Here is a 27,990-nt window from a genome sequence, read left to right as displayed (position 1 = left end):
AAAAATTAATAAAAATCTCAAATCCTGGTAACGACATAACAGAGATTTATGGGTTTTTCACCCACCAAAAGTTTCCATTGCTGTAAGACTTATTAGGTAACGTCCACATATTACGTCATCATTTTAGTGGGTGGTTGGTTTAGGGCTTCTTATGTTTCCCATGAAAATTAAAATTCCATACCCCTTAATGTTTACGTTGGGTGGGTGCTAAAATCGGGAATTTTTGATGATGTAATGTATGAATAAGCCTATATTTAACCCAGCTTATTTACATATAACGAGTGTCTTATTCCTTACCAGCTGCAAATAAACGATGTCACAAATGTTCGAGGGTCTTTGAACCTAATCCTAAATTTGTATGTTCACATGTTCTGATTAATACTGGAATACCCCTACCTCCGGTCAAATCAATCACACCATTTTTGCACAGTCCCTTAAAACGTGCACAGAATAAGGAATTCGGTCACCTTGAAGGTGGAAAAATGTATCCATTCCACATTGCACAGACAGTTTGGTTGGTTGTGCGTTAAGCAGGTCTAAAAGCAATCATATTAATTACTCCTCATCCAATATTCATCACAAGTGGCGCATAAATTTTCCTAAAACTAATCACATCCTTAATTTGCGGTCCTGCTTGAATGAACAAGATGATTATGTTTATCATACACCTGACGAAATATCCTTTGGCACACTGTATCTTCATTGAGTACACATTTCACTCAACAGGTTATTGCTTGTAAGAATATATTTTCGCAATCGATAAAAGTCTTCAAAATGTGATCCCGTTATTAATTTCGCTGTGGTAAATTTTACCAATTTAAAGCGAATTTGGAAATTAACCTTGTTTCTAGTCAGGGTAACAAAATTCGGATAAGATTTTGTGCAAAGCAAAGTGCACCCAGTTCTTCCATTTCTAAGGTGATTTAATTGCTTAATTAATTCGCTCAAGTGAAAATTTGCAGTCTTTAAGAGGGTTTAAGTTTTCTTAATTAACTTATGTAAATTACATGGCTGAAATTGCAACAGGTACGCAAAATTTTTATGTCAAAATATACATACTTATGTGTTTATGCTGCATACATATGAATGTATGTATGTATATGTACAGGTTCATTTTTATTTTGGGATTTTTTTAACATTTTTAGTGCTCATTTTCATACTTTAAGGAATATGTATGTACAAAAACCTGATTTAAAAACCTTACCAGGGATGTGACACGTACACACGCCAACATTAAAAGTAAGATCAAATTTCAAATTCATGTACATATTTATTTACTTATCAGTGATGCGCTAAATTATCAAAAGTTTATTACACACTTTGTAATTTCCATATTTATAAAATTATGCTATATATGTATACTTATCCATTTACAGGCCTTCACGGAAACTATTTTCCTCTGATACAATATTTCCATCAGAATTAATTCAGTCCATCAAATTTTCGTAAGCTATTTACATAGATTACTTTATACAAAATCCGACTTTCCCAATACCGCAAAAATTGATACAAACTTTGGCTCTTAAAATTCCTACGCAGATCACCATTTCTGACATTTTTAGTCTGAGGGGCGTCCCAACCATACAAACGTAATGCGTGGCTGCTGTCTAATGGAAAAATGGATACGATGAAATGAGTGATCTTCCGGTTCCAGTTAATTACATAGTTAAGCTGTATTACTTTAAGAATATTTCGTTTTAATTTGTATAACTATAGGTAAATATGTAACGTAACTAACAATGGAGGTCTCTCAGCGTATGTTCACGCGATTTTTTATCCAAACTAATGTCAATCGATCATAAAAATAATTAATACATGTGAAATTTACAAAACCCACAATTTGTAATTGCACCGATTTGGCAAAGATATTTGTTAAACTAAAAAGATGACAAAGTCTGCCCTAAAATTGTAAAAATCTTACACTTTCCAAATTTACTGTTCGCTTTTTCGGACGCAATTACTTATGTATGTATCCCCTCTGTAACCTGCGCATTGGCAGATACCTTTCGACATTTCAAACTAATTAAATTTATAATCCGTTGATACTAGTTTTGCTAAAATCTGTGAGAACACGTTGTGAGACCTTATTTAATTGTGACTAATACGGTAAAATATGTTTGGCCTTATTGATACATAATATATCTATTTTAATCTAGATATAAATCGTCATCTCATCGTTTTGAAAAGTATACATATGTACCCCAAATTTTATATTAGCAAAACTCTACTAAATTTAGATTAACCTGCTAATTTCACTTGGTTAATTAATCTCTCTCAGCCAATGTTGCTGATTGTGCTAGCTAATGGCGTTGTTATATTTCTAGTTATGGTAGAAGCTCCACTCTCAAAAATCTACATATACATAATTGAACAAGCTGAGAATTGTTATTTTACGTACATACAAATTCGAATGGTTACGCTAATTTTCACGCATAAGCCGTAAACCCTTCAGGTATAAAGGGTCCTGCAGGGAGGATTGTGGGCATCGGTTCATGAAATGTAGTTGTTTTTTTTCCTAAAAAAATTCAATAATTTTTCCTTTTATTAAGGTTAGATTATTTTGCCTTTTTTTGTGGAACTTTATGCATGGTGAATAATTATTCTACTCTGAGTCTGATGTATATGAAATGCTCCATTTTCATTCCTGTTTATGATAAATTAACCTGGTCGGTCGTAATGTCGAATAGAAAAATATAGGCCTCATAATTTGTATCCCATTTTAAGATCATCCTGGTGCACTGAATCGTAAAGCAGGGGGAATTTTACGCTAGTCTTTTTAGTTCCGTGTGGAATTTTCAAATAGCTCCAAAATTGTGCCCGGAAGGAAGTTTTGCGAGTCTATGAATTTGACCTTCGTCTCCAGAATGGTCAAGATCAGTCCCATAGTTTTTTTGATTGGCCCGACAATCTTTAATTTTCCAATATTGTCCCCCTCTAGACCAGAACGGACGACTTGGTGATCCCACTTACATAGGTGTTGGCAGAATCAAGTCTTCCATTCACTAAAATTGTGGGTTTAAAGAGGCTTCAAAATCTGACAGAAATCACATCTTTAGGTCATTATGAAGCACATACAAGAGACATTTTCTTTCATTTCTATGCTGCTGTAACATTGTTGTATGATGTTCACAAACATAAAAATAAGAGATAGGAGCAGCTAGTGTTCTGTTCCCCCGTAAGAGTGGATTTTTCAAAGTTTACAGGGAGTTAAGTTCAGAGATATCGTCTACCATATTTGTTTAGCTAGAATATTTCCATGAGTCGAATGGGTGGGTACTTCCAATCAACTGACTTGGCAGAACAAATGCAACAATGTGAGACCAAGCAGGTTTTCCTGGTGAATAGACATCCCTAGTGGCTCGGTAATTGTGTAGATCGTCATGATTTCATCCATTAAATGTTTCATGTACTCCAGGAATTTGTCAACACAATCAGAACCACGGTAAGCCTTTGGCTGTCCATTCAGTTTACTATATTCGTCAATAACTATATATGTATGAAACCCAGTGTTTTTACCAAATACATTTTTTGAATCAACTTTTGCTGTAAATACAGATAATATCGTGTGTGTAATCAGATTACTTCCGGGAATGTTTTCTATATTAAATCTTGTTTTTTTTAAATTGCGATTTTGATGCATGTATAATCAGAATATACAATTATGGACCACAGTTCATGTGAGTGGAATAGTTAGTTAGTACTTTTACATAAAATATACTTCAGTAGTAAATAATTCTAATTAAGCATAATGTTATACTTTTAGTTTCATGCTCATAATAAAACATATACATAAATGCAAATGTATACATTTATGCAGATATTATGTAAAAGGATAACATTATTTTTCAGTGAATGTACTCCTGTCATTTCCGCTATAAACCCTCAACCTCACCACTGCAATTCTGTAAGAAATGAGAGTGATGACGTCGAGGGCTTTATAGTCGAAAAAACAGGAATACATTCACTGAAAAATGATGTTACCCTTTTAAGTAATATTTTAATGCGATGTTAATTTTGTATGAAATAAGCTCTACTAAATCAAAGACAAATTTTCTCTTTATCAAGCCTTGCTCTGGGTTTAGTATGTACTCTTTTCTTAATTTAGAGTTCAGGGAGAATTTACTCTATCAAATGGGCAATGTAGTTGTTCAAAAATTGTGGTTTTATTGGCAATAATTGCATGTACATAGTTACAGCACTTGTATGTAATACGTTCTAAATGTGTCGTAAAATTAGTGAAAATTGATTAAAACATGTGCAAATAAAAATTAATGTACTTTTCGAAAGCGTGTATAGTTGTCTTAAAAAATCACAAGTAAGTCTCAAATTTCATAAAAATCATTTATATGTATACATATTTATTTCACTTCATTTGAGAGAAATTCTTCATTTCCTAATATGTAAAACATAACCATTTCATACAAATCAAAATTATAATCTGGATGACATACTCGACAGCAAGGAATATGTAAGCAAAACCGAATTTTTTGCTAAAATTAAAGTTTAGTTGTTTAATATTTTAACGTTTTACAAGTTTCAAGAACGCGTTGTACCTAAATTGCTAAATTTGATGATCAGTACATATGTAGCAGAAATTAAACTTCTTAACACGAGTGTTTCTTAACACGAGTGTTTAACTCAAGTGTTTTCCGCTAGTGGAGAAAATTATGCTGGCGGGCAAGTGAACATATTTAACCGCAAGGAATAAGCAAAAACGATTTTTTTGCTAAAATTACTAGAATTATTGTCTAGGATAACTTTTGTTTTTGCAAAAGTATGGGCAAGTGTGGATTATTCTGGTTAATCTACCAAAGTTGCAGAATTTTCATAGAAAAATATAAATTGATCGACAACACGCATACTTGTTAAATCATATGATGGAATTAATCAATGCTTAATTCTTAATTAAATTAATTTACTCATTACGCCATTAGTTGTTTACTACGTTTAAGTGTTTTGATTTTTCTAGTAAATTAATTAATTCTTACTTGCAATGACTCTGCAAGACTCTGATTCATTTTTAGTGACTGATTACTAATTTCATGATAGTTGCTAATTAGGAATAACTTTATTCGAAGAATAATCTTAGCTAATCTTATCTTATTATCTTCTTCCCTATTTTAAGCAACACTTTTCGTGACATGCAAAGCTATAGTTAAACATAACGTATATATCTACATTAGTGAATAAATCATAATTTAATTTTCGTTAAAAAAACTTGGCTAATGGAAAATTTCTTTATAATGTACTAAGCGAAACCACTTGAGCTAGATAACATATCTTACCGTAATATATGTTCATATCTATCCATTTTGGTAATAAAAACAAACTTGCTTCCATTGCCAGTACGGCAACAGAGAACAACAAACAAATTCGACAAATGTAAAATGCAGTCGATATCTTAGAATTGACATCAAGTTGTGAAACAGAATTAAATTTAGGGTGTGTCCAATTGCTATAAGTATGGAAGAGTTTTCTAGGTTTCCATAGATAGTACAAAGTTTCCCAATGAGAAAAGATTCCTGACGATATCATAACTTTAAGTCGGCCCAAAGCGTAGTTGTTACGAATGGGAAGCATTGACCAACCTCGGTATTCAGCAAACAATGTATCGTCGTTGCCCTTGAGGAATTTTATACCTTTCCGGTTGTCATTTAGGAACGGGAGTATGGCATCAATATTTCCTTTCATGTCCATGAACACAACTTTCTCACATGATGTGAGAGCTTTTAATGTCACATTGGGTTCTCGATATAATACTGGTTGCACCGGAATGTCTTTGAATTCACTTTTATTATACGGAGACTCTAGACCAAAGGATGATCTATTAAACGTCCCATTTCCATATGTTCTCCCATCTACTCCGAGCCCAAAGTGAGGGCCTATAATATTTAGCAAATGTTTTGACATATTACTATTGACGTCTAATCCGGAGTTGGCTTCTGCTAATCGGTATAATTCGATTAATCGTACTAAAACTGCACGAAAGAAGTAGTAGTGTTGAACTAGATCCGACATTTGACTTGAATCTACCTCCGTTTCTACGAGCAGATTGAATGGAATAAGAATGCGTAGCCCTTCAATGTCCGCTATGCTTTTCCATGAAGATTTGTACGACATTGGTATGATCATCTCCATTGTGAAAAAAGTTTTATATAAATTAGGCAAAATGATGCCTATCATAATGGCCCAAGTCACAATGAGGGTGTCTACCGCGGAAATATATTCACTCGAAATATGCTTCAACGAAAGCTCCGACTTTTCAAGAAACATTGCGATAGCAAAGAAGCTCCCGTTAGAAGCGATGGAAAGTAAAGAGCAAATGAGTATAAAAATTGAAACGCTGATCAAAATGCATGTCCATGTTTCCCAATCGAATGGAGCCATTATTGCAGCGAGAATACCCGAATTTGCCCGTTTTACACCATAGCAAGAAACAGGTGTAAACCGTCGCATCTCGAGGGCAACATAAGTATTGAAATTTCCCCCGGGATATGAAGGTGGCTTCGTAATTGATGGGAATACATGAGACCACACGACATATCCAGGTGAATGGCGGATAACATCTTGCAAAACCCAGTAGCTTACGAAAGTATTAAATGTTACTAGGTCTGCAATTTTTTGGTAGCCATGTCTGCTTTTTGTTTGCACCTTGGCGAAGTCTAATACACTTAGCAATTTATTAATGGTGGTGAACTGGGTGTCAAGTTTGACAAACGTAGTCCAAATGTATTTGTTGCTCATTGATACATTTGTGACCATCGATTCAATTAAGTTATAGCATTCATTTGGTAAACAATCTATTATTAACCAACTTGGGGCTGACTCCACATCAACAATGGCTGCATGCATGTAATACTGGTTTTTGTAGTATATTCGCATATCTGAACCATTAGAGCTTATCAATTCGTTTTTGTGCATCTTAACCGTAATAAGAATAACATCCCTAATCCCATCTTGATACATTTCTGCGTATTTCCATCTTTCGAAACATTTTTGGATGTCATTTTTGATAGTTGTGATCCAAATGAAGTATTGATTTGACCAATACGGACTGATAAAATTAGCCTCAGAAGGGGTATCCAAATATTTCTTGTCCAATATGAAGTTCTCATGCATTTCGGGAAGAATTAGAAACGATGTCCAGCAATGTGGAGATGGGTTACGTCTTGCCACGATTGAAAATTTGTGATCAATTATTTCACCTTGTGTAAAATCCAGCGCGAATAAAATTATTGGAGCGTGTTGCTCTTTTTGCTGGAGAAAACGAGTAGCCTTATTTGGGACGAAAGCAATCACAGTGCAGTTTCCGAAGGGAATGAAGTAGTCCGTTATTTCTAGCTTGTGATGAGTTTGGGAAACTATTGGGCTACAGTCGCCCTCAATTACTACGGCGGACTCCATAATCATCAACATAAGACCTATCATAATCGAGTTATGCTGATTTAATGCCTCCATCTTAATTGGGTTTTTGTTTCCAATTACACATGTTTAGCTTTTTATTCAACAATATTATTTCTTTGTATTACGAATAAATTGACTCACTGTGTTGAACTAATTAGTAGTAAATGTCAATGTGGAGCGACATGTTTTTGAATTTTTGAAGCATTAAAGTTCAAAAGTTTCTGCTTGTTGTCCAAATAATGAAACACATGGATACATATTTTCTATGATAACCAAAATATTATATGTATGTATATAGGTTCCACGTCAATCTGAGTTTAACAAGTGAAATTCTTGCATTATCCCTCCTCCCTGAGTCCAAAATTTCGCAAAATAGGATTAGATCGCCATCCCCAATGTACATATCTACACTAGCTAAACGTACAGATTGTACCCTGTCTTCGTGAATCGTTTCGCGAATGCATACATATATAAAGTTGGTAAACTTGCCCCGGCTATGTATAAATGTGTGTATCCAATATCTTGGCTTAAATAATAAAACTAATAAGAATTCAAACTTTTACAGCTAATGTTACGTTTCAAATATTGTCAAACTAAATTAATGGGACACGTACATACATAAATAACTTTTAGTGTCCAAATTTTACTTAGGGAGACAAAACGCGTAGATCTTGGATATGTGGGTGTACACTCTAAGAAATTTTATTGATTACCACGCGGTAAACATAGATGACTCTAACGTGCTGGTGGATACTACTATTACTGCACGATAATAACCCAATTTTGGCATGAGGCTAAATACTGCCTTGCCGCAGTGGTGGACGAATTGAGCCTCTACTTAACCAGGCTAGTAGCCTTTTCTACCACTTGGTGAAGAAATGGTAATAGGGCGTTAGCATACTACCGTTGATGGTAATATCTAATCTTACCACACAGGTGGTAATACGCACTATTAAGAATTTATTACCGGATTTTTTAGAGTGCACCCGTGGTGAATAGTCAGCGCAAATACGGAATGTTTTCCTGTAACTGACAAATAGCTGATCTTTTTAGCTGAATGTTTATTTTAATTGGAATGAATGCACATCACACATATTCACATATGCTGATCAGTCCTGCACACTTTTCGTTAGCTGTTTCGATTACATGGGCTGAAGAAAATTTGTGTAATACGAAAAGTAGGACAACATTGATTATTGTTTTGGGAAATATAATTTGAACGATTTACTGGGCTGGGGACGAACACATAGCTATATCACATTTAAGGATAATCGACACAAATTGTGGATAATTGCGTCTTTCAAATTGTCACTGTTGCGCGAAGAAATTATACCAATACCCATTGTCAAAGCAAATAAACACAAATTATTTATCCCTGTCGCAAATTTAACGAGAAATGTGCAAATGATACAAATATTTACATTCGAGAAAAATGTATTCCTTTAGCTACGTGGACAATTGTTGGTTCAATGCTTGAGCCCACGTCCCTAAATAAAAGCAAGCAAAACTTATTCAAGATTGAGTAAAAAAAACAGAGGACTTAACTAAACGGTAAAATTTATCCAACACTTGTGCAAAATTTGTTCATCCGTTGGACAAAATTTACACAATGTTGGATAAATTTTACACAGCGGTTTTGGTTGTGTCCATACCTGTTCAAAAAGCTTTTTTTCAATCAAAGTTAATTCATCCCGATTTATGAGTGAAGAGTGTCATTCACACTCATTTCTTATCCTTCAAACTCATTTCATTTCAATTCAATTCATCGGACTGCATTTCTTTGTCAAATGCATTAACAGCACAGGGTAAATAATGAAAGCAGTGCGAAATCGTTTCATTCACAGTCACTCATCTGAAATGACTGAATCTTTCACTCATTTTCATTCAAGTCAGAGGAAATTCATTTTTTTCATTCACTATCAAAATCAGTCACATGAATGAAGATCAACAGGTACATATGGTTGTGTCCTCCTCTCCTTTTTACTTAACCTTGAGTGAATACTCTTTTTTATTCAAAGTGTGCGCTACACGTGTGTCAATTTATGTACATATGTCAAATATTTATGTAAATACTTCCAACATACATATGTAAGTAGTTATCAACTCATCATTTTATCCATCAAAATAACCCAACATAATACATTTAGAGTTTACACATAACCCTGGATCACACGACAAGAGCTATACCTTCCCTTCACCATCACTTCATGATATACATACATATTTACATGAAATAAATCGCCGTCTCTTTTTGCAGTAATCTTCTTGTCATGCTACAAATTGATTTTCTCATCAATTATTTCTTTAAATGTACACGTGGTGGAGATAAAAAGGGGGAAAAGCTTAACAACCCACATATTTAGTTATGGCACACAGGGTATCGACATATTTATTTCTCGTAGGAATAGAGATAATTTCCACTATGTACATACATAAATATGAATGCACATGCGTACTGACGCCATTTCTCATTCAAAGGATGAGCATCGCAGTACATCGTGGGATCGTTGCTTCAATTTTAGGATATCTTCCAGCCGGACGAGAGTTGGATGAAATACATATTTTACGTTTAGGACGATGACAGTGGTAATTTTTTTAAAGAATTCTGACAGGGATATTTATATACAGCGCGGGTCGCTTAGTTTTTTCTTAATTAATTTTTGTAGCATGATAATAATATTCTGCGTATAATATATTTGCATGCACCTCAATTCTCTGCGAATACAATTCTATACCTAATTGAATAAAACATACATACATGAATGTATAATGCTTGGTAAAAAAATGCGCACTGTTGAGATCTGTCTAAAAATGAATTCCTCCGCAACGACCCGTCGCACTTGGTCTCAAGTAGGGCTGAAGTAATTAGTCATGAACAAATTCAACTCGCCAATGAATTACATTTATTCATATTTATTCATTCTCAATCAATTTACAAAATTATGCAAGCCACAAAAATTTTACTGGTTAACATAGTGTGCTCGTATTACCCTAAGGATAAGTACGTAAGGTAGGAGAGAGAAGCCAACATATTTACGGTCGAGTACACAGGGATTGGATGAGGTGTTGCACTCGGTTTGAAAAAAAAACATGTGGAAATTCTCTGAATCGAGTCTGCTCAACCTGCCAGCTGTGCCGGACTGCGTATATCCCTACGGCGAGTTTGTAAACGTCCCCCCATGGGGGGTGTGGTCGGCGAAAAATGAGATTTTTATTGATAGTGAATCTACATATACAAAAGGCGTTAGGACATGGTTTTGACGAATTCGCGGGTGAATATCTCTGGCGGGGAGTTGAATTTTGAACTGATTTTTGGTCAGTTGTAAGATAATACTCTCAAAAAGATATATTTAAAATTTTAGGCCGATAGCTTTATAAATGCCCCCTCCAGTGCCCCCAGAGTTGGAAGGAGCCAAAAAAACACTTTCCAAACTGAATTACTCATATAGCATGATAACCTAAGAGGTCAGAGGTGAATGATTGTTAATATTACAACCCTAGATAATCATTGCATGTAATAATAAAAGAATCTACATGAATTACATAATGTTGGGCCTCCATCATCGCTGATACTTTTTCATGAAAATTGATAAATTGGACCGTGCACAGGAAAATTGACCTGCTGACCTTGAACGCGGACCCACTCGGTCAAATGAAGATTGAGGGCAAAGCTCTAAGTGTCCCAAATAATATTAAACTAAACAGTGAAGATTTTGTGTAAACAGTTTTGGAGAACGACCCTAGCTAATCAGCTGTCGCGGAATCCTAAAAAACTCGTGAACTTATTTGGAAAATTAATGGTCAAATTTTTTAGAAAATAAATTTTACTAATCTTTTTGTGTCCCCCACTGCAGAACTATTTTATCTACAAGGTACAAGTGACAAAATAATAAAATTATTGCGTTTTGGTTAGTTAAATTATTTCTGAAGTTCGACATCCAAAACGACGGGAACTTTTCCAAAAAGTTTATAAGGTCTGATGAAAACTCAGTCCGTGGGGTGTAACCACTTATCAAAATTTTGTCAAAAGTACTTACAGTGCAATATACTATATGTACCTTGGATAAAAACCACGTTATGGATTTTTAGCATCAAAGTCGTAAAATGTGGGGGCCTTAAAAGTGGAAGAGTTGCGTTAAAGAGCGCATTCCATTAAGACAAGTATGAAATTAGACTGCAAAACGGACTTAAAAGATACGCATAAGGCAAACGTGGTTTTATATAGTGAAAAGCATGCTAAGTCCCTTAAAAATAGTCGCAAAGACGATTTTTGCATCAGGACCTAAGAAAAAAATATTTTGTTCAACGCCATTTTATAAGAACACTGGTTTGGAAAACTAAAAAAGGACACCTCTCCAAATTTGACCTTGCCTCATTTCGCAGAGTACACAAAATCGGAAGCCAGATATGCTTACCTATAGTTTGAGACATGGGCTTTCACATAAAACAAGTTAGAAATCTCTACGACTAAAAACCATCCCGCAATTAAAGTATGAATTCGTCAAAACCATGTCCTAACGCCTTTTGTACATGGAAATAAGTGAAATTACGTGTTCCTGCGACGTGTCGCACCCCCTCCCACCCAGTGGGTGTGGTCGGGGCAAAATGAAATTTTTGGTAAAATTGAATCTAAGTATGAAATTAAGTGTTCCCGCGCTATCGTGGGCGTGGCGGGGAAGAAGTAAGATTGCACTTATGTGCATTTGAAAAGGTTTATTTACACTTCATTTATTAATTATAAAAAAACATGACGAGACATTTCTGCGGTTTTGTTGATGACAAGATGATTTAGGGGGATTTTTAAAATAAATCATTGAGTCATTGAAAGTTTGCAATGTTTCAAATAAAATCAAGTATCATCCCCGAAAACCGCGGAAATGTTTCGTCATGATTTTTGTATAATTAATAAATGAAGTATAAATAAACCTTGTCAAATGCACATAAAGAATTAGCTGCAGTCTTACTTCTCCCCCGCCACGCCCACGATAGCGCGGGAACACTTAATTTCATACTTAGATTCAATTTTAGAAAAAATCTCATTTTGCCCCGACCACACCCCCTGGGTGGGAGGGGGTGCGACACATCGCAGGAACACGTAATTTCACTTATTTCCATTTATATGTAGATTCAATATCAATAAAAATTTCATTTTGCCCCGACCACACCCCCCATGGGGGTTACGTTTTCAAACTCACCGTAGGGATATACGCAGTCCGGCACAGTGACAGGTTGACCAGACTCCATTCAGAGAAGTTCCACAAGTTTTTTTTTCAAACCGAGTGCAACACCTCATCCAATCCCCGTGTACTCGACCGTAAATATGTTGGCTTCTCTCTACTAACTTACGTACTTAGGGTAATATGCAAGCAAACTTGTTCTCTTTATACTAACAAGGGAACATATCGAGGTGTCCAACGAGTTAAGGGTCGACACCTATACCAAAATGACCAGAATGCATGACTTATTAAACAAACTGAACGAATTTCCGTGTAAAATTCACTTTTCGTCACGATGTGACGATATTTGTGACGAGCGCATGACCGTCGGGTTACCAGAGAGGGAGAGGTCGGCCGCTGAACGATCAGGTCGAACACATGTTGTCTTACGAGATTTCAAATTTCAATGAAATTTTGAAGAAATTTTGAAATAATTAGAGATGCATAAGTTATTTGAAACTTGAAATCTCGTAAGACAACATGTGTTCGACCTGATCGTTCAGCGGCCGACCTCTCCCTCTCTGGCCATCCGATGTTCATGCGCTCGTCACAAATATCGTCACATCGTGACGAAAAGTGAATTTTACACGGAAATTCCTTCAGTTTGTTTAATAAGTCATGTGTTACGGTCATTTTGGTACAGGTGTCGCCCTTAACTCGTTGGACACCTCGGTATGTTCCCTTGTAAGAGCAAAACGATGTGGATCATTTAAACTAAACAGACGAGTAAAGAATACTTAAATGTTAATGCTTCATAATGGCTTCACGTACACCTGTGCTATTTTACCTATGGGACGGTCCATAAATTAATTCACGGGAGAGGGAGGAGGGAGGGTCCAAGGCTCCAATGATATCGTGCCTATGTGACAAATTTTAAAGGGGGGGTCTAGAAATTCTAGAGTTTTGCGTGACATAATTTATGGAACTGCCCTATGGTGTGAACATTAAAAGGGGGCCTTTTCACATACAATACATACGGTGGAGATGAGTCTCCTCTTAATGTTCACAGCATAGCGTTAACTCGGAGGAAATATTTTATGCATGATTTCTATGTATTTCTAGTTTTTAATAGTTCGTGTTTCCGACAATTACCGTATCCTCCTAAATAACTACATTTCTCCCAATAACCAAAATATATGAATTGATTCCCCTATGTTCCTGTGACAAATGGGTCACCGTTATAGCATCCCCGGGTCCACTTTTAACAATGCACTTCGCCCCGGTGCCATTATTATCGTGCGCCAGAGCAACCAAACCTGTTAATTTGAATCCCTGTGGAACACCGCACGCTAAAGTGACATTAATTACGGGCGGGTCCTTTTGCCACATTCGGCGAATATGAATTTTTTGCAAAACTTTATCCAAGCCCTTGTTTTCCACGCCATCATCAACTTTGCAGATGGGTCTGGCAGGCGTGTCCTTTGCGGTGGACCAGGCCGTCCACGCGTCGCCGGTGATGACATCGTTTTCTTCAAGTTTTTCTAATACAGCGCCGGGATCCGGAGAGCCAACGTCCAGTCCGTCGCGTGACGATTCTAGAGGGTAAGTTGAAACCAATTAATTACACCTCTAAATAGTTTGATTTTGCCCCATAAAACATTTTCTAATCAGTAGACTTTGCTCTCACGCAATTAGTTTCGTCTCCCAATTGAACTGAAAAGTTGGGAAAATTTCTACACACAGGATTTACAAAGAATTAACCAGAGAAGAGAACTGGAAACGTTCCTAAAAATTTTCCAATTTTATGTCAAATAGGTGACATTTACTGACATGTACTGATTTGATTTATGTGTTTTGAAAATAAATATGTTGTGTATAAATAAGTGGCAGCTTAATTTGGGAGTATGTTGTTACATCAGACAAAGTCATATGTATGGTAATCTAAAATTATTTAACGGGTAAAATAAAACCGTTCTTGGGGCTCAGAAAAATTATTTTTACAATTTGTGTCCAAATAAAGACCCGGGTTACCTGCATGGTCCGAAAACTTCTCAAACTCCTCACGACTCGGGTATCGGACACCACAGTCCTTCTGATTCCTTAACGATAGCGAAAATTGGGTCATGCACATGACCCATGCAAAGGCGAGGGTTACACACAACGCAAGGATTAGCCACAGAAACCCTGCAAAGAATTACACTCGATTGATAAATTGTTCATGATAAGTTGAATCGGCAAACAATTTATTAGCGTTACTAAAGAATCTGCACACAAGTACTTCTTAATAATAATATTTGAAGTACATATATGTAATAGGTCCAGAAAAATGGACAAAAATGCAGAAAAATAATTAAGCACAAATAATTCTGTAATCATTACACTATAAAATTGTTTACTGGAACATCTTCGTTTCGTATATTCGCATTATGGCATCTCTTCATTATTTGGATTTTTAATATCAAAAATGAAATCGTATTGCTGAAAAACTGATTTATGTAAATGCAGTCACTTAAGAATTTGTTGAAATATATGGAACTTTGTGATTTACCAACCATATCTCTCAAATATTAATGGTGCCACGACGTCCTCGCCTCCAATTTTGAGTTTCTGGACAGGAATGCTTTCTGATAAAATTCAATTTACATACATCATTAAATTTAAATTAGTAGTGTTAAACGTTAGAAAATATATTTTCTTACCCAGCTTAGAATAAGTTTTCTGCGTTTGCTGCATTTTTAAATATTATTTTCAAACCTTCGTTATTAAAAATAATGCAAAAAATCTCGGCCTTTGCCCCTGCTTCACTTCGCTGTAAGCAGGTCACTCAGGTCAGGCCGGAACTCCAAATCGGTTTTATTACAAATTTGGAGACAATATTTGAACAATGTTTCCATTTCTTCAGATATCATAATTACATATTTGGTTCTCAAACATGACAACCCAGTTTGCATTGTTTACACTAGAGGAGTACATAGATTTGCATGCGGAACAAATATACTTGACACAATAAAAATTAGGTGAACAGAGTCATATCGCCATGGATGTTTTATTAGCAATTTTGGGAATATATTCCAACATAATCGAAAATTCCTGAACAAATCATAACTGCACACTCTACTATTATGTAGAGGTTTCAATTCATACAAAAAATTAATTATGCAGCTGAAACCAATTGTAATACGGACCAGGGGAATTTCAAAATTGTGATTGATATTAGGAATATTTGTTGAAGTTGCCACTAAAAATCCAATGAAACCCTATCAAACCCTATAAAACCCAATAAAACCCATGGGTAGTAATGTTTGCTTGAAACCATCTCTTTTTACGAACCCTGGCTACTCAATGAAATATAACTGCTTCCGCGTTTGCACGATTTTGTTTTGTGTACATTGTTTTCGATAAGGTTTACATATTTGTATGAAAGAAACAAATATAATAATAACCCAAATAAAGTTTATATTTGCATACAATTCCGCAGCGCAATATTGATTTGGTCTTCTTATCAGACAATACATATGTATGTATATTTGTGACACAAATAAATAACCATTGACGCAAACAACAATCACAAAAAATAGACAAATACATAATTTGCGTATGTTTGTGAGATTGTCAATTTATCTAATAAGTTGGTTTGTCCGTTACACGAACTATGAGCTTAACCACCTTTTCCATTTCGCTTCAATTATTTATTTATTACTCATTTGGATTAAGCCTTAAAATTTGTTAACATATGTGTACGAGCTCTTATGCGTTCCATTTATGCACAACAGATTAAATATCTATAAATCTTGTTGACGTGGACTGAAATATGTTGACAATTAGATGATGTTTATCTTACTTTATTTACTTAATCTTATTGTTAGCTTGAACATATGTTGATTATATATGATTATTTATTATATGTACCTACATGCCACTCATCAAATTAAAAATACATTCAAATTAAACATTAATATGACTGACCGAAGAACACAATTTTTCAGTTAAATTTTAGTCAGATTAAAATACTAGATTTTCCTATTTCTAAAATAGGTAATCGAATTGATGACAAGGTTGTCTAACGTATTATAAATTCGAAGACTAATTCATAATGGCAGTGTATATGACGAAAAAATTGGCCGGGCACTGTGAACAGGTCAGAAAAATTCGGAAGCACCGAGTTTGTCCTAAACCATGCTAGTTTTCCTGTACTTCATCACGACGAAAATCGCCATTTGGAAGTCAAACTAACATTAATTTTGATGTATACATCCTGAGCTGGACAAAAATGATGCCTTTCTAAGTTTAAAAAATTGCTGCTTATCAAGATCGAGGATTGTCAGACTGCCTCACAAAATGGTATCCAAGATAACATTAATTACATTATCTAATACATTGATGCACTTTGAATAAAAATATATATGAAAAGCCCTCTAAACTCAGCTGGCAAGACACAGGCCCGAGCAGCTGCCCACTATGTGTCTCAACAACAAATCACGAATAAGTTGTTCAAGTGGGCCTGTATCTAGTCAGCTGACTTTACAGGGCTGTACATGAATGATCCGCTACTTACTCATTTTATTGGATATCCATAGCGAGAATAATATCATCCATTTATACAGCCAAAGTAAGAAAAAGTTGTAAATTAAGAACACCCCACAAATAATAACAAGGACAATGAATACAGAATATTCTTCAAAGAAACTATTATGCCAGAGCCACCGAATATATCTCACTGACATAAATGCTACCACCACAGTTGACAAAAGAAGATGCAATAACTCTGTCAGGCTTTGCAGTACAACGGTGCAAGATAACTTTGCAATACTTATTAATACCCCACTTGTTGAAGCTGTAGATAATTTTTTCTGGTACTGAAAATTTGCCCGAATTATGGAAAGCGATATCCTAACTGAATGAGCGTAGCAGAGAGTAACTGCTCCAATAATGCAGAAAATTATAATCGTTGACATCGTCATATCTTGTTCAATAATACCAATCAGTATTTTGGATACGTGTTGCTCATTACCTTTTATTCGAAACCTATAATATTCTGCAACTTTATAAATTCCAAAAGTAACAAGATATGCTGCAATGGTGGACCATTGAACAAGTCTTCTTATCCAAATATTTGAGTAAATCAACAACGCATGAATTTTTAATAAGGGAACAAACACTGCCAGAACTACTAACATAGCCACGCCAAAAATGTCATACCACCAGAGCTCAAACCAGGATCGATTCGAATACCACCAAAAGGTAAATGGCCCTGCTATCATGCAAGACATTAGAAGGAAGATGCAGATGTTAAAAATGATATATATTTTCCCAGTGTAATGTAAATTGTTAAGTTTAGTTTCAACTTTAAAATCTGCAAATTTTTCCCTTTTCTTGAGAATATCTGTAATTCCTGAGGTATAGTTCATGTAAGAGTAGATGCTCGTGTAAAGGTAACGACTCGCCAAACAGTTAAATTCCTCTCGATCAATGTTACTGTGGTCGAGGTCGATGTTAATAACGCCTTGGGTGACGAATTCTAGGAATTTGAACCTTTTATTGGAATACACTTCAGGGGATTTGTCGTCAAGAAATTTAGGTATAGTTAGGAATTGGTGGGGATTGCATAAATCCTTACAATTGTCCCAAACTGTCGATGCAACATTAATTAGGTCGTCTTTTGACTTGCGTTCGGTAATTATTTCAGGGTTAATTTCATTTTCGTTGATTAACTCTTGAAGCGCTGCTAGCATTCGTAACGAGAATGGTTTATGGAATGGCCTTAAACTTGAGAAAGTCCGTCTTTGGTATATTTGATGAGTGCTTAAAAGGTGGGGACTTCCCTCTGCTAACAGTTTCAAAAACCCGAATTTTTTTAACATTCCTCTCGAGCTCATAATTAGGTTTTCAACTGGATTGGTAGATCTAGTACTTGGACCAGCGGTAGGAGATTGCTTTAATAACTTTTCCATCACCAAGGTGCATATTTCCGCAGAGATATAACGGGGAGGAAAAAATGCCAACATTGCAAGCATAAGGATAGCGACATTGTCCAATTCTTTGTAAATTCTTGACATGGGTACGACTCCTTTCTTATAACGTTGGACCTGTTCGATGCTAATTTTTTCAGTAATTTCGATAATGTTAGCTTCTAAAAATTGAGGTATCGTGCCATAAACTGAGTTTGCTTTGTGAAATACAGCAGCTCGTGATATGAATAGTGGGAATTGTCCTAACCTCGATACAAGGTTTGAAATTTGCTTGGCATCATTAATCACAAACAGTTTTTTAACTAGGAATTCGGCCTCAGGGACGTCGAACTCCTCAAGGGGCAAGTTAAAATGTTCAAATCGTGCAGTGAAGGGATCCTCTTCCTCACAAGATACAACTACTACTAATTTTTTTTGTAACTTTCTCAGTACGTCAGACAAGCTTTCTAAAAATACACGAACCTTAGCTTTATCCTCCTCGTGATCATATTGTGGAATTTCGATTAGTGTATCGCGGCGTATAAGTGGATGAGTATCGCCCTCGGTATCAGTGGAATCTGAATCCAAATCGGTTTCTATGGAATCGTGATTGAACAAAGCAATTCTAACTTTGCGAACCCCGTTATCGTCTAAGGGCGCAAGTTTTGCAGTTGGGATAAAACTTCCAAACAAATTGTCAATATAAATTACAATAAGTTCTGCATCTAGGAAATGTGATGAAATTTGGGAACGTTTTACCGGAACCGTAATGCAATGCTTGGCAAATAAGTTCGTATTCAGGGTGTTCCAGTTGCTGCCATCCACTTCGAAGCAATACGCTGTCGATGTCGTAGTAGCGGTGGTGAGAGCTGCTAAAAACTGTGTGCAAAGGGACGATTTTCCTATTCCAGAAGACCCGGGGACAGCAATGTAAATGTGATTAGTTGCTGACACTTTTTTCACGAGATTGTGTAATTGCTCCAATTGAGCATGTCTTCCTACGAAGTTTTTCTCAGGGAGAATGATTGGTGAAGACGAAGGATCCGGGACACAACCTATATACAAGGGAGTTTGATAGAATAATGATAATGAGCATCACTTCCGCCATATATAGAGTAAAGTATATTAATGTGATTTTACTTTCATTGCGGTTTAATTTCATTATTTTTCACCATGACGTAAATGTATAATTCATTCCTTTCATTTTAGTATCGCTGAAAATTAATGATAGCAGCATTTTCGTTTCCTTGTTTATTAACTTATAGTGCTATTCATGTTGTTCTGCAGTGCCGTTTCGCTTCGTTTGGCATGGGTGTCATATAATAAACTTTTGTTTGGAGTGAACACAATTATTTTTGGAATATTAACAATAAGTTAGTACTTTGTTAGTACTTTGTAATATAAACTGGTGAAAATTAAACAAATTAAATAACACAAAAATAAACTTTCAAGAAAAACACGCAGATAACAGTACTATAAATTGGGGGTTATTTACCTGTGCATATTTATGCATTTAGGATTACATATTAACCTTTCATTACCTTCCGTAATCCATTCACATAGTTCAACTGCCGAAGGTCGTTGATCTGCTGACGAGGAGGTCATCTCTTGCAAAATTTGCAGACTAAATCCACATTTTTCCTCCAGGATTTTCGGAAAATTATGACTTCCACCCAAAATTTCCTGAAAGGCTTGGATCGTAGCGGGGCGCGAAGCGAACAAGTATATAGTTTTATAGAAAACAAGGCCAGTGGAATAAATATCAGTTTTTCCTGTGTAATCGGCCGTGCTCATTTCCGGGCTTCGGTATGTCCGTGTTCCGACATTACTTGAAAGGGAATTTTCTGTAAGTTCAGCCAGTCCGAAATCACAAATTTTAACGTTTCCAATTTCCAAAATTTGTTTCTCTTGAAAACCTTGCAACAAAATATTATCTGGCTTTATGTCCCGATGAATGATATTTTTTTCGTGAATATATTGCAACCCAGTTAAAATTTGTTTTAAAATGTGACGCTGAATAAAAACTTGATTTTCAATTCGATTTTCCTGATTCCAAAAGTCTAGAGAAAAATAAGATTTGTACGTCGTTTCGCAATATTCCATCTTGATAAATAGGAATTTTTCTTCCAGCCAACTGTGATAGTAGCGAATAACATTGGGGTGGGTGAGGCCTAACAGAATTTTAATTTCCTTGCGAAGTTTCGCCACAGAAATGGACGGCATGACCGAGTCATCTGTGTAAGAAGACGTATTTCCTTGGCGGAGCTTCCTTGAAATTGCTTTAATCGCAACGTGACACTTTTCAGAATGACTATAGGCCTTGTAAACAATGCCGAATGATCCTTCCCCTAATTTGCCGTCAGCGCGTAATTCGCTTTTATATGTTCGGTTATTCCAGGGTTGCATTTTCTTTGAGTTTTAAGGGTTGCTGGACCTCGTATGTATGTAGGCAATCAAAAATTCACTCATCTACAAAAAACGCCTTGTATTTAAATTAACTATGGACTTTGCAATTGGAATTTTAATCTAATATTATGAAATACGTACTGCCTTGATAATGTAGTGAAGATATATGTATGTTTTGTCGCATTTTCTTCTTGTGGTCGAAATTTGCATGAACTGAATTGGGCTGTTAGTGATAAATTTGTGATTTATACATTGCCTTATCCATCGAAGCAGACAATCGTAAATGGATTTTGACCCAAGAATGTGTGAATTGACTGATTAAAACTTCAATTGTTCAATGAGGTGATATGCCTCTTGGATCCAACCGATAAGGCGAACAACGGACACGGTTATCAGAAAATTGGATAAACTTTTGCACACTGGTACACATGATCCACTTATTCAAAGTGAAGTTTTCGGTTACATAGGTGGTAACGAATTGCAGCAGTGCTTGGTAAGACGACTTATTCAATTCACGCGACAAGGTTAGTATTAACTTTATTTTCATCACGGCATATTTAACTTTGCACAGCTGAAGAAATTTGGTTAGGTAGTATACAATAAAAATACTTTTCTGCAGAAATTCGTTTTCCATTTTGCATTTTCCATAATAATATTTTCCGAATTCCTTATTCCTTAAGGAATTTGCCATATAAATATATACATAAATATATGCAATTAATATATATATATGCAAATAAATTTCCATTGCCAAGGATTTAATTTCAAGGATTAAGGATTAAATTAAAATACAATATTACGGGTTTTATTCATTTACAATATATTGAAACCCATTAAAACCCGAAAACCCCAACCCAGTTAAACCCTGGTCGGAATACTCTGTTGTGATGTGGACGTTATACAACTCAACTATTTCTGCTATTACTTGTAAGCATGTAAACCTACAAGCTGGTCTTCAAACAACTTCTGTACTTAGGGAGTTGATGTTGATGATTAGTTGATGGGATCCTGACATGTCTGTTGATGCTCCAATCCAATCGTTTGTACCTTTGGAAAAATATTTCCCTGGGATATTTCAACTTTTATTCCAAATCCGTAGGTATTATATTTCGGCAAGTTAAATTAAAAAAACATGATCGCATGTTCGTTTCAATATAAGTAAACGATATAAATTATTTATGTCAACTTTCACCCAAAGTCCGATGACCATATTAGGATGGTGAAGGTTTCGTAAAACCTTAGATACATACTCTATTCCATTCCATCTTAACTTTCCTGCGACTTTAACGTGGTTAAAATATTCACCGGAGTTTCATATTTATTTCCAACTAAACACCCACATAAATGTACAATTTCCACAAGATGACAAACCAACTGTTTTTTTGCGCTATTCTTTTGAAAATCATCTTCATCTCGGCATCCTCACCCTTCACCTTACAACACATCGACAGTTTAGTCCCTTCACGATCGATCTTTCATGTAATAAGCGACTTCACGGTTGAAAAAGAAAAATCTTGGGAAGTCGAACTAAACCAATTTCTTCTAAAAGACCAACACTTTCCCATAGTCTTGCACCATCAACGCGGCAAAACCAACTCATACTATAAATCTTGTGAAAGAAATGAGTGCATCCTTTCCCATTATTTTGGTCACTCGGTTAGCCATATTTCATTTATTTTTCTGCACCAACTGGAGACGGAATCTGAAAGGGAAAGATTCATTCAAACCAGGAAAAGATTAAGTTATTATGGGGAAAATCCAACCTATATTTTTCTCGTTTTAAGCGTGATCAATCCAGAAAGGTTCAAAATGTCTCCAGATGAAGTATCAACATCCATGATATTTATTATCTAAGGTACAGAATTGCTCCAAATTTTTGTTGTCTGCCTCCCATGCAGCCTATTTCCTTTGGTCCAGCTAAACGCAGCAGTAGGTGAATACCCTGAAATCCTGGGTTCCTCTTGGAAAATACCTAACTCCGACCTGCAAGGAATGCGAATAGGCTCAGGTTGGGCCCCCCAGTTTGATACGAGAGTGAAAACATGCAGTGCAATTCAGCGAGGTGGTAAAACATTTTCGGATTATCACACATGTGCTCAACTATCATTAGGAGCCAAACTAAACTTTAGCGACGTATGGATATCCGTGGCTAGTCGAGATTTTCACCATAGCACTCCGTATGATTATAGTTTTAAGATAGAGTACAACGTTGTTGCAAGTGAGTCATTTATTAAGGGGTGAAAGCCCTTTATAAGATCGTTATGTCCGTCCGTCCGTCCGTCTGTCTGTCCGTAGCTCCGATAACTTTTGAACGAAAAGACATAGACACTTGAAATTTTGAACGTAAACTCCTAACGTCAATGGACAGGACGAGTTCGAAGATGGACACTGTGACATCGTCACCTGTGACGATGACGTCGTCACAGTGACGAAAAGTGACGAAAAAGTGTCACTTGTCAGTTTTGACATGTGACACATCATTTTTAACTATTTTTCAATGAGGAATTCGAAAATTCATGTTATTTTGTGTTTGGACGTCACCTGTGACGATGACATCGTCACGGTGACGAAAAGTGACGAAAAAGTGTCACTTGTCAGTTTTGACATGTGACACGTCATTTTTAACTATTTTTCAATGTCAAATTCAATGGTGACCTCCATTTTGACCTCAGAGGTCATGTAAACGTCATAGGACATATCTATTTCAATTTCAACTGAAATTTAACCCCGAATTCAATGGTGATCTCCATTTTGACCTCAGAGGTCATATAAAGGTCACATAAGGGTTATCAACTGTTAAATTTGACACAAATAAGACACAAAAGTCGAAAACACGTCAGAAGTGTCAATCTTAACAAATTTTCCAACAATTTGATATTCACATTGACGTATGACACTCCTTTCACCCCTTGGTTACATGCGTTGTAACGGTTTATTAAATCGTATATTATGTATCCAGCGTCCGCCAAATACTCTTGGCTGCCTCATTGTGGTCGCAGATATGAGTTTAAAATGGCAACAGTGTCTTTTAAAAGTTCAACTGCTGACGGGTTACAAGCTCTGTTCATGCCCCTTGACCGACACACTTGGGCGGGGTCCGGATTATCTTTCACCCTGATAGCCATACTCCTTACAGGATATGGTTTAAAAAATGGAAATAGAACATTAACAAAAGGAATCGAGTACTTTATCCTATCCTGGCAGTGGATTTTATCCTCCCTCTCCGGACAATTCCATGGAACTCCTGCCATCTTGCGACTTGTATCTAACTTTCCAGTATTTGTTATTATTTGCATACTTTTCTACTTTCTCCTGGGAACTGTGTTTTATCAAGGGTCCATGTTCTCCTCACTTGTAGCTTTGATCCCACCCAGGCTGCCGTTAACAATGGAATCGGTTGTTTACTCAAAAATTCCAATCATTACGACAAGCCGAATTTATATTGGGGGCAGCGAAGCAGTGTCTATGTTAAATTATGAAATGCTTGACCAAGTAATTAACTCATATGTCAATTCGGCAAAACTATTTAGAACTTTAACCCACTTGAAGACTTGTCCATACCAGCTCAGAATTTGTCACCGGTCTCAATATTTCTGAAGGATGGAATGTAGAATTTCAGGATAAAGGGTGTCCCGGAAATAGATTAAATTTACTAAAAGGCATGTAATATTAAAAATACTTTGTATAAACTAAAATTCAAAATTTATCCGGAATCCGCAATGTTTCTAGCAGGTCGAAACGGCACCTATGACTTTCTTAATCTGTTTGTATCGGATTGAGCTAATTTTTATGGAAGCATGAGAAATATGCTCATTTCCCACTTTCTCTACCACAGTTTTCAAAATTTTAACCAAATTAGTCTGAAACTTTGCAAATTTTTGGCCTCCTGACCTCGAGGAGAGTGTTGTTGTTTGCAGGCAGACCCAAACTTTCCAATCCCACTAGGTTGAGAAACATTTAGGGACTTGATTTGTTTGGGGGAATTTTCAGCGTTTTTTCTCCCAAATTAGCTAGTCACAATTTTACATATTTGCCCGTTGATAAGTCGGGCTAAAATAAGTTATCAGCTGTTTTATGATGCTTATTGATAAAGGGTAATAATCGGTTTTTTACAAACTCCTGAATGTACACTTTGTGGTCATAAACCCCCCTTATATATGGGGTTCCAAAATACTCCCAAGCTCATCCTTGGCTAGAAAAATTAAAGCGTTTTGGAGAGATTTTAACATTCTCTTCAATTTCTGTTCATGATCCACTCCATCATGATCTGATGCATGGAAAAACTTGGTTCCCGTAGATTTAGATTGGTCAAGTGTGACCAAAGTTCCATCGTTAATGACCAGCAATTTCTCCAAGCATTTTTTGTTCACTTTTCAGAAATCAGTTTTTGTTTATTTTTCTTGGCCATTGGCATAATTTGGGGATTTCTTGTTTGTGTGAGTTTTGAAGCCTAGTTTATGGGCTTCAATTTGGAACACGGTAGAAGTATCCATTTCCAACCATTGAGAAGAATTGTTAACGAATTTGGTAGCATGCCGGGTAAAAGTTGTACAAACCCAACGTACCCTTTTGGGGGAGGATTTCACGAGGGTGTGGCCCAGAATGTACCTAAATTTTACTTCAGCAGTTTCCCTATACCTTGTAACAATGTGGTAGATTGCCAATTCTGATGTCATTTCAGCGGTTAAATTGTCCTGTATTTTTTAGTTATATGGCCTAGGCCCATTTATAGGGTAGTGAAAAATACGCTTTTCGAGTTCTCATTTTCAGAGCTCCGCATTTCATTAATAGAATTGAGGCGTTTTTCAAACTTCGGTCACTTTGGCCATCAGTATTTGTCTTTCGAATTTGATAAATTTAAAATTTTTGGTTTCGCGGTTCTAAAAGTTATCGTCTAATTTATATCATTTAATCTATATCCGGGACACCCTTTAGTGGGCTTAAGCGGGTTATGGATACGTTTGCGGTTATAAATGTGGACCTTCAGTTGGAAGAAATGTTGGCGGGTGTTGGCGCAAAGAGAGACCCGTACATTTTCAGACATACAGAGTCACCAATATTTTTTTTAAACAGACCTATGCTTATGACACGTGACTTTATGACTTCAGTCATATCCAAAAGCTTTGGACAGCTGGCTCAGTCAGGTTTGCATAAATTGTGGCAGGATTTTGAGAATGTTAAAAAACTTGTCGAGTATACTAAAGGCAAAACATCGAAGGATCTATATCGAAAGTTAGTTACTATGGGATTTTTCAAGGAAACGAAAGATATAAAATTTGAAGAGGGCAAAACAGTCTCGGTCTCTGCACTACAAGGTATCTTCGAGCTGTGTGCAGGTTGTCTAAGTCTGGGAATATTAGCATTTATTTGTGAATGGATTAACCGTAAACTTGAATATGGCAGTTTGAGGTGGTGAACTTGTCTTGAATTTTGACAAGCGCAGTCGAAATATATTTGTTTTGCATTGATGCATTTCCGGCGACTAATTCAATTGAGTGAAAGCAGTCTTTTGGTAAGCAATCTATCATGTACCATTGTGTAGAATCTGCACCAACAATTGCTGTATCCATGGAATACTGGTTTTTGTAGTATATTCGCCTGGCTGGACCATTCGAATTTATCAATTCGTTTTTGGAGACTCTGACACTAATAATTGAAACGTCCCTGATCCCATGTTTATACATTTCTGCATATTTCAATCTTTTAAAAGATTTTTGGATATCATTCTTAATGGTTGTGATCAAAATGAAATATTGATTGGGCCAATACGGACTGATAAAACTGGGCTCGGAAGTGGCATCCAAATATTTCTTGTCCAATTTGAAGTTGTCTTGTGTTTCGGGAAGAATTAGAAATGTTGTCCAGCAATGTGGAAATGGGTTGCGCCTTGCCACGATGGAAAATCTGTGGTCGATTATTTCACCTTGCATCAAATTAAGCGAGTATAAAATTATTGGAGGAGCATGTTGGCCTTTCTGCCGGAGAAAATGAGTAGCATTATTTGGGATGAAGGCAATCACAGTGCAGTTTCCAAACGGTATGAAGTAGTCCGTTATTTCTAGCTTGACATGAGCTTGAGAATCCATTGGGCTACTGTCACCCTTAATTAGTACGCCAGACTTCAAAAGCATTAATAGGAGACCCATTATAATCGAGTTACGTTGATTTAAAGCGGTCCCTATCATGATTACCTTTTTATTTTTAGTCTAACTTATTTATTAAAAACCTTGTTTAACCGCGCCTTCCAAGTTTCTTATTTCTCGATCCAGTTTTCTTGTAACCTCCTATGTCCGTTTGATCTGTTGTCTTTGCTCATTTATACTTGGCTCTTTGCTAATTTCAACTAATTTTCAATGTAATAAATACTCTGTTTGACCCCCTTCATCCCTTGGATTAATCGATCTCGAATTAATCGATCGATCTGGAATTTCTTGGGGACAAAGTGACATCTATATCCTTAATCAAATGTATGTAATACCATAATGTTTATAGGTTGTATTTGTAAACTTACTTCGGTGGGAAGATTATGCAATTTATCATGCTTTATTCGAAAACTATTGGGACTGGACGTACAATTATGACCGGTTAATTTTTCCAACTTTATGTAAAATTTGCCCTGCCGTTGGGCAAAATTTGCACAATGTTTAATAAATTGTCCACAACGTTTCAACAAATGTTACCTTTTCTTTGTGCCATCCTCTTTTCTTAACTCATCCTTGAGTAAATTTTACTTGTTTTTATTTTGAGCGTGTGCTACACGTGTGCCTATTTGCATACATGTGAATGTACATATCGTCGGCCTAATTCTAAAAACCCCTAAGTGCAGTCTCATCTTAATTTTAAATAACCCTAAGTGAGACTTCATCCTAAATTTAAAAACCCCTAAGTGCTGTCTCTCGTTAATTTTAAAAACCCCTAAGTGCTGCCACTAGTAAATTTTAAAAAGCCCTATGTGATAAATATAAACGAGTAAAAAGCCCTAACTGTAATTCAAATTTCAAATTTTGCATAATTAATTAGTTCTGATAAACTATTCAGAGTATCATACAGTGATACTATATTATTACAAATTAAAT

At 35.9% G+C, this 27,990-nt stretch overlaps 2 protein-coding genes and 1 long non-coding RNA gene across 3 annotated transcripts; 1 reads left to right on the top strand and 2 right to left on the bottom strand.

Annotated features, from left to right (window-relative positions):
• The first annotated feature begins 4 nt into the window (after window positions 1-4).
• Window positions 5-4,291, top strand: LOC118438576. The gene is made up of 4 exons (XR_004836921.1): window positions 5-1,026; window positions 1,146-1,239; window positions 1,377-1,445; window positions 1,540-4,291. It is a non-coding gene; the product is annotated as an uncharacterized LOC118438576 (long non-coding RNA).
• Window positions 4,292-13,651: 9,360 nt separating this feature from the next.
• LOC110858982 lies at window positions 13,652-15,402 on the bottom strand. Its single transcript, XM_022107866.2, has 4 exons — window positions 15,260-15,402; window positions 15,113-15,184; window positions 14,592-14,744; window positions 13,652-14,155 (listed from the first exon to the last, which is right to left on the bottom strand). Exons 1-4 carry the CDS (start codon window positions 15,291-15,293, stop codon window positions 13,722-13,724), a joined length of 693 nt encoding a protein of 230 aa, XP_021963558.1. The 5' UTR covers window positions 15,294-15,402; the 3' UTR covers window positions 13,652-13,721.
• An 837-nt stretch (window positions 15,403-16,239) lies between these two features.
• Window positions 16,240-21,443, bottom strand: LOC118438643. The gene is made up of 3 exons (XM_035859185.1): window positions 21,056-21,443; window positions 20,050-20,977; window positions 16,240-19,563 (listed from the first exon to the last, which is right to left on the bottom strand). Exons 2-3 carry the CDS (start codon window positions 20,912-20,914, stop codon window positions 17,108-17,110), a joined length of 3,321 nt encoding a protein of 1,106 aa, XP_035715078.1. The 5' UTR covers window positions 20,915-20,977; window positions 21,056-21,443; the 3' UTR covers window positions 16,240-17,107.
• Window positions 21,444-27,990: the final 6,547 nt, after the last annotated feature.

Source organism: Folsomia candida, unplaced genomic scaffold, assembly GCF_002217175.1.
Source record: "Folsomia candida strain VU population unplaced genomic scaffold, ASM221717v1 Fcan01_Sc023, whole genome shotgun sequence".
Taxonomy (NCBI): Eukaryota; Metazoa; Arthropoda; class Collembola; order Entomobryomorpha; family Isotomidae; genus Folsomia; species Folsomia candida.
The sequence above is the reverse complement of the archived record's forward strand: the minus strand, read 5'-3'. Positions and strand labels throughout refer to the sequence as shown.